The sequence below is a fragment of the Sesamum indicum genome, linkage group LG3 (genome assembly GCF_000512975.1).
Source record: "Sesamum indicum cultivar Zhongzhi No. 13 linkage group LG3, S_indicum_v1.0, whole genome shotgun sequence".
Lineage (NCBI taxonomy): Eukaryota > Viridiplantae > Streptophyta > Magnoliopsida > Lamiales > Pedaliaceae > Sesamum > Sesamum indicum.
In genome coordinates, this window is record NC_026147.1 from 12,097,690 (window position 1) to 12,105,885 (window position 8,196).

The window sequence follows — 8,196 nt, forward strand, 5'->3', positions numbered from 1 at the left end:
CAATCCGAGCTTTAGGATGCCCGACCTCCCAAAGTATGATGGAACTCGGGATCCACAAGAACATCTAGCTGTTTTCGATATGGTAATGAATTTGTATGGACAGTCAAGCTCCATAGTCGCCAAATTATTTGTTACCACGCTGACAGGAAAGACCCAAGAATGGTTTACAAATTTGCCCCCAGGCAGCATAGATTCGTATGAGCAACTAGCACAAAAATTTGCATTCCACTTTGCGAGCAAGAGAAAACAAAAGAGATCAGCTACGCACTTATTTACTATTCGGCAGGAGGAAAATGGAAGTTTGAAAAATTTTATGGGGCGTTTTAATAACGAAACGTTGGAGGTGCAGGATGTTAGGATAGACATGATGACTAGTATCCTAATCCATGGATTGAAGAAAGGAGTTTTTGCATCGGCGTTAGCACGGGACCCGCCAATAGATACAGAGCAGTTGATGGCAATGGCGCAAAAGTACATTGATGAAGAGGAGATGAATGCAATGAAGGATGAGGAGTGGAGAGTTACATCAGAACGAGCAAGAGATGGAAGATTCACCAGAGATCGGGATATGCGACCAAAAAAGGAGAAAGAAAGGGAACCACCTTACCAGCCGAAATATAACAGGTATACTCCTCTAAATATGACCAGGGCTAAAGCCCTCATGCTGGTGGAAAAAGATAAAGTTTTGATGTGGCCGAAGCATACGAGGATTACTCCAGCCAAAAGATATTCGAATAAGTACTGTCGGTTTCATCGAGAAAGAGGGCATGATACAGAGGAATGCTATCAATTGAAAGATGAGATAGAGCGATTGGTGCGACAAGGGTTTTTCAGGAGACAGAACCCCCATAATTTTGAAGAAAGGAGACAAGATCGGAGGGGCAGATCGAGCAGTAGGGATCGCAGGTCCAATTGGGCAGAGGAACGAAGGAACCAGACAGTGGCGGAGAACGCGCCTGTGAAAGGCATTATCCATACTATTGCAGGAGGATCAGAGGGATGGTCGAGAAAAGCTAGAAGGAGATTCGAGAAAGAGACTAGGTGGGAGCGACGTAAACAAGGGGTGCATGTAACAAGCAACCCCGAGATCGTGTTTGGAGATCAAGATGCAGGAACCAGGATCGTGACAGATAATGATCCCATGGTGATACGAATGGACATAGCAAACTTTACAGTCCATAAGGTTTTGGTAGACAACGGGAGTTCAGCAGATATAATATTTAAGGAAGTATTGAATAAAATGGGGCTTGATAATATAAGGCTGGAACCAGTAAATATTCCACTGGTAGGATTCGGGGGAAGCGAGGTCGCATCACTTGGGACGGTGGAGTTACCTGTATCTTTGGGAGAAGAGCCAAAACGCAAAACATTGATGGTAAAATTTTTAGTTGTTGATATGCCCTTTGCTTACAATGTTATCCTGGGGAGACCCGGGCTTAATTCTTTCAGGGCAGTGGTATCAACATATCACCTCAAGATGAAGTTCCCTACTCTATCCGGGATAGGGGAGGTCGTGTGCGATCAGATCGAAGCCAAAAGGTGTTATAATTTATCTCTAGGAAAGAATGAGAAAAATGAAAATAGAAAACTTCAGTGTGTGAAGAACGAAGACTGGCAGGCACTGAAAGCAGGGAGAATAGAACCTGTTGATCACAAAGAGGTGGAGTTGATACAAGGAGACCCGACCAAGGTCACCAAGATAGGAACCAACTTGGGGCAGTTCGAGGGAATCATGATTACTTTTTTAAGAAGTAATGTGGATATGTTTGCATGGGATCCATCAGATTTTCGGGGTATAAACCCGGAGGTGATAGTACACAGGCTAAATGTGGACCCTTCCATGCGACCTGTCCAACAGAAGAAGCGAACCTTCGGAGCTGAGAAAAACGCAATCATTGAGGGAGAGGTAAATAAATTACTTAAAGCGGGTTATGTATCCGAGGTTCAATACACGGATTGGTTGGCCAATGTGGTCGTGGTGCCGAAGCCGGGGGGTAAGTGGAGAATGTGTACAGACTTTACAGATCTCAATAAGGCGTGCCCGAAAGACCCCTACCCACTACCGAGGATCGATGTCCTAGTCGATTCGACGGCCGGGTATAGGACATTTTCCATGATGGATGCGTATCAGGGATATCATCAGATTTTTATGGCACCAGAAGATCGAATAAAAACCTCCTTTGTAACTGACCGTGGGATTTATTGTTATAATGTTATGCCTTTTGGATTGAAAAATGCAGGGGCAACATATCAAAGGTTGGTGAACAAGATGTTTGCTCAGCAAATAGGAAAAACCATGGAGGTGTATGTGGACGACATGTTGGTTAAAAGCCAACAACCAGATGAACATTTGGAGCATTTGAAGGTAGCCTTTGCGATCATGAGAGAACATGGGATGAAGCTTAATCCCAGCAAATGTACATTTGGAGTAGGCGGGGGCAAATTTCTTGGATACATGGTCAGCGAACGTGGGATTGAGGCTAACCCAGAGAAGATAGAAGCCATACTGAATCTGAAGTCTCCTACATCCATCAAAGAGGTTCAGAAGTTAACAGGTAGAATTGCTTCTCTTAATCGCTTTATTTCTAGGTCGGCAGATCGCAATTTACATTTTTTTAAGATATTGAGGAAAGTGAAAGGGTTTAATTGGACCGAGGAATGCGAGCAAGCTTTTCAGGAGTTAAAAATTTATTTGAGATCGCCGCCTCTTTTGGCGAACCCTAGAGAAGGGGATGTGTTATATCTTTATTTGGCTGTTTCTGATGATGCGGTTAGTTCGGTATTGATAAAAGAGGAGGGAAAGGTTCAGAACCCAGTGTACTATGTAAGTAAGATGTTGCAAGGAGCGGAAACTAGATATGCGAAGATCGAAAAGTTAGCATTGGCGGTGGTGGTGACGGCCAGGAAGCTAAGGCCATACTTTCAATCGCATCGGATAGTGGTAAGAACTAATCATCCACTCCGAAACATTCTTACCCGACCAGAGGCTTCGGGTAGAATGATAAAGTGGGCGGTTGAATTGGGAGAGTTCGACATCACCTATCAGAGTCGAATAGCAGAGAAAGCTCAGATATTGGCTGATTTTATGGTGGAGATATCCGGTGCTCAAAAAGATATAGAAACATGGATGTTGCATGTGGATGGGTCCTCCAATGCAAACAATGGTGGAGCAGGAATACTGATCGAAGGACCAGGAGGTATGGAGATTGAGGTCGCTGTTCGGCTGTCCTTTCCCGTTACAAATAATGAAGCCGAATACGAAGCCTTACTCTTGGGTTTGGAGTTAGCACTGGAAGCGGGAGCGCAGATTCTCGAAGTATACACTGATTCGCAGCTAGTCGCTATGCAGGTGGAGGGAACATATGAAACTAAAGAAAGATCTATGGCAGATTATTTGAAGAGAGCAAAGGAGGGGATGCAGAAATTCTCCAAGTGCAATGTTCAACAAATCCCCAGGAGTGAGAATGAAAGAGCCGATGCGTTATCAAAATTAGGGGCTATGTTAGTAGGAATAAAGGACAGAAAAATCACAGTGATGGTAAAGGAGCGATCTGCGATCTCAGAAGGGATAGAAACCAATGTGGTAACTCCAAGATGTCTGTGGATAGAAGATATAGCGACATACCTGAGGGAGGGGATCTTGCCTACTGATGCCGGACATGCTAGACGCATTAAGTTCAAAGCTTTAAGGTTTACCTTAATAGGGACACAATTGTATAAATGAACAGTCGAGGGACCCCTCCTCAAATGCTTAGAGGACGCACAAGCCAGGTATGTTCTACAAGAAATTCATGAAGGGAACTGTGGAAATCATTCGGGGGCCAGATCCTTAGCTCAGAAGGTAACCCGACAAGGATACTTTTGGCCCACCATGATGAAGGATTGCAAGGAGTTTGTACGAAGATGTGAGAAGTGTCAGAAATTCGCCTCACAGATTCACACCCATGCGGTGCCGATGATCCCTGTTTCAATTACATGTCCATTCAACCAATGGGGTATAGACATAATGGGACCTTTTCCTCCAGCTCGAGCTCAGAAAAAGTTTGTCATAGTTGCTGTGGAATACTTCTCAAAATGGGTGGAGGCAGAAGCTGTCGCAAAAATCACGGAAAGAGAAGCAATAAATTTTATATGGAAAAACATAATCTGCAGGTTTGGAATACCTCGGGTGTTGATATCCGATAATGGGACCCAATTTCAAGGAAAAAATATAACTGCGTGGTTGCGCGAGCTGAAAATACAGAAAAATTTCACGGCAGTAGGACATCCCCAATCGAATGGTCAAACGGAGGTCACAAACAGAACTATATTGCAACATCTGAAAGCCAGGCTGAGTTCGAAGACAGAATGGAGCGACGAACTCCCAGGAGTACTATGGGCCTATAGAACAACTCCTCGAACTTCAACAGGTGAGACTCCATTTTCTTTAGTATATGGTTCTGAAGCTGTAATTCCTGCAGAGATAGGAGAAGAATCGCAAAGGATTATAAACTTCGATCCAGAGAGGAATGGAGGACAACGAGCATTCGACCTAGACATACTGGAAGAGAAAAGAGAGGCAGCGCGAATAAGGATGTTGCACCATAAAAGCCTAATGCTGAGAGGTCATAATAGAAACTTGAAGCCCAGATCGTTACAGGTTGGGGACTTGGTATTGAGAAAAGTCGAGGTTTCGAAGCATGTAGGAAAACTCGATCCCAACTGGGAGGGGCCTTTCAAAGTTGTTGAGATCGTCGGGAAAGGCACCTACAAGTTACAGGATGCTCAAGGCAAGGAATTACCCCGACCGTGGAATATTCAAAACCTCAAGAGATTCTATGTTTAAAACCTCTATCCATTAATCAAATACTGGAGGATGTGGATAAGGTCGTTACATTCGAATAGAACGATCATAGGAAGATTGATCTGGGAAAGATTATGAATGTCTAGTCTGAAAAAGACTAATGTAAATAATAACCTGTGAAAGGTTATGGTATGGCCTGAAAAAGGTCACTGAAGTTAGTTTTCCTTTATCTGTGAAAGATCATTTCAATTTTAAAGCTCCATCTATCTCAAGTTTTTCTACAAGTAGCAAGTCGATCGCATTAAATTGTATCTGAAAAAGATCAAATTATCAACACCTCGAACAGAGTCTCAAAAAAGGCAGTAAAGAAAGAAGTTACATATTTTCAATTTCATCCATAAGGACAGAAAATTCATCATTTTCAGGGGAGGGCGTATCATCCTCCTCAGGTAAGGGGTGAAGATTAGCATCCAAACTGGGATTGAGGCGAGATATATCAAAGTTGGGAGCAAATCCTTGAAGGTGAGAAATCTGGGACTTGCAGCGATCAAAACCTTGTAGCAGGTAGTCGGCAGCTTTAATTTCCACAGCAGAGTCAAAGGTGGGGGTCTTTAAAAAGTCCCGAACACCTTGGAGGCGAATTCCTCGAACTTGTTGTGTAAACTCCTCCGACTTCAAAAAGATCTCGCGGCCTTCAGCAGCGCCCACGATCTTGCCTGCTGCATGACCTGCTTCAAAACCTCGTTTTTCTCCTTCGGCAGCTGCTTTGGAAGCCTCAGAGACCACCTGCGCTTCCAGTTCTTTGATTCGAGCCTCCTGGGTCGACATCGATCTCGACCATTCTTCTTCCTTGGAGGAAAAACGAGTGAGTTGAGCCCTCAATTCATGGATTGTACGGTCCGCTGCCATTTGATTGTGGCGAAAACCAGCACACTCCAGACTGAGACCTCGTACAAAGTTGGACGCCTAAACAGCAAACAGTCAGAGAAATTCAAGGACAAACAAAAATAATAAGCGTGAAATAAGATACCTGGACAAGTGAGTGGGCGCAGTGTTCTTCCATTCGGGTGAATGAGGTTTGCAAAAGAGCTGCCTGATCGAGAGGAAGGCAGTTAGCATCATACAGCTCCCAGGAATCTTGGCCTGAGCGAGTTCGAAATACTGAGCTGTTAGGAGAGATTTGCCAATCAGGGATCCATTTATCCCCTCCCATTTGGGCCACAGGATGATCGGGGCCTCGAAGGTCTGATCGAGCCTTCCTCCAATAATCCGTGAGACCTCGTAGTACATCCATGTTCCGCCTGATCTCTGACCCGGTCCCATCCGAAGGTAATCCTCCACCAGATTGAGATTGAGTAGGCCCTAGGAGGTTAGGACGGAAGGGTGATTTGCCGCGGGACTTCCTCTTCCGGGAGGACTCAGCAAAATCTCCATCATTTAGAGCATGATCCTGTAATCTCCAGCTAGGAGACTGAGCGGCAGGGGGATTAGGGGGAAGGAGGTTGCGTGCCTGAGTCTCTTCACTACCTACGTCGATGGGAATCTGACAAGGAGGAGTAGTAGTATCTGGTGTTGAGGAAGCGGCTGCCACAGGTTGGGAAGAGGCAATTTGCATAGTAGCTTGGGCTTGAGACCAAGCCTGAATCTGAGCTCGAAACGCTTGTTAATACGAGCTTGACTCACCATGGAAACTGCAGAGATGGAAAAAGAAGAATCCGGTTAAATGTCGTAGGATAAAGTAAGCAGGAGGAATAGGAAATCGGATCACCTAAGGTACCCTCCACCTGGAGAGGGGCAGGAGTTAGATGTGCGAGCCAAAGTATCTCTTCGACTAGAATCTTCTTGGGATTATACCGGTAGGTAGTAATGCTGCTTATCTGATCCCCATCTAAACCCTCACCTTCAGTAAGAGGGGTAGGTTTATCTACCTTCCAATCTAGGGAGAAGGGCCATTCACGACCAGGAGGGGGTCTAACAAAGATAAAATGGGATTTCCAGGGACCAACATTGGATGTAAGGGGGTCGAGGAACCTACATTCCTTTCGGGAGGTTAAGTAGAAGAAACCATTATCTCCAGACCGTACTGAGGTCGTGAAAGAATATAACGACCAAAAATTTTCGAAGCTGGGTTCAAACCTATGTACACGCATAATAATGATGAACAGAATAATGTGGCGTATGGAGTTAGGGGATAATTGCATAGGGCACAGATTCAAGCGGCGAAGGATTAGGGCTACACTAGGGGGCAAGGGAAAACGTAATCCTGCCTCAAAGTGTTGCAGAGAAAAAGAACAAAACCTGGGGGGGGGCCGGTGCATACGATCGGATGATAGAGGAATTATTATCTCATAGCTAGAAGGAATGAAGAATTTTTCTTTTATCTTCTGTATTTGTAACCTCACAGTGCTAACTATCTCGGCCCAGGGAGTAGGCTGTAAGACTGGTTGGGGATTCTCAGGAGCAGGAGCCATACTTAAATCTGGATTACTAGTACGCTTAGAACGAGGTCTGCGCCTAGGAGGAACTAAATCCCTAAGAAGCATGTTGGAAGGAGCGGACGAAGAGATATCAGCAGAATTAGAACCTATGTTAGAGGTATTAGAGGAAGACATGGTACCTGGAGGACTCGGGGAAGAAGAAGAGTTGAAGAAGGAACAGCCAGCTAGAGGAAGAAAAACACTTGAAGATGGAACGCTTCACAGCAACGGTACTAGAGTAAAAAGCGGAAGGGAGAGAACAATTTGAAATGGCTCTGTATATATATATATATATTTGGGAAGGCGGTGTAGAAATGACCGTTACCCAATCAGCATACGACGGATGCCCCTTCGAAGAACGTAAATCGAGGTACAGCTCGATAAGAGACACGTGGACAATCGCAGGGATACCAAGAGCGTCAAGCGAGCCGTCGGACAGAGCTGTTCAACTTCTTGAAGTGACGACACTTCAAAAAGTGGGGGAGTAATGATGAAGGGAAATAATAAAAGACTAATATACCCTTAGTATGAAAGGTAGAGACAAAGGCGCAAAAAGAGAGATTAAACCTATCACTCACGTGGATAATCTCAGAAACGGTTAAGGGCAATCTTATACCCGAAAAAGGTGGGCCACGATCGCGAGATGACCTGTCGTGGAAGCGGGTATTAGGATCGTGCAGAGGACACGAGAAGGGATCAGTATAAAAAGAAGGAGGAAGAGAGAAAAAAGGGTTGGTCTGGCTTTCATATTTCACTTTTCATATTCTTTAGTATTTCTTTTACCGGATAAAATTCTCTATACTGACTTGAGCGTCGGAGTATCTACGCCGGTACCTAACCCGGCTAGGTAACGCTTGTTCTGTTTTCAGGATATAAAGGGTTCGACAGAGTGACAGGGACGATAACAAGCGCGACCCGCGATCTCGGTCGGATCAT

General features: G+C 44.8%; 1 protein-coding gene across 1 annotated transcript; it reads left to right on the forward strand.

Moving 5' to 3' along the window:
* On the forward strand, positions 17-3,724 carry LOC105158484. The gene is made up of 2 exons (XM_011075269.1): positions 17-1,510; positions 1,595-3,724. The coding sequence occupies exons 1-2, from the start codon at positions 17-19 to the stop codon at positions 3,722-3,724; spliced, it is 3,624 nt and encodes a 1,207-aa protein (XP_011073571.1).

What these genes read in the sequence shown, in the direction of transcription:
- LOC105158484 (XM_011075269.1), top strand. Translation starts at nt 17, where the DNA reads ATGCCCGACCTCCCAAAGTATGATGGAACTCGGGATCCACAAGAACAT. An exon ending in CTCTATCCGGGATAGGGGAG is followed by an intron (nt 1,511 to 1,594) that starts GTCGTGTGCGAT and finishes AGAAAACTTCAG; the next exon opens with TGTGTGAAGAACGAAGACTG.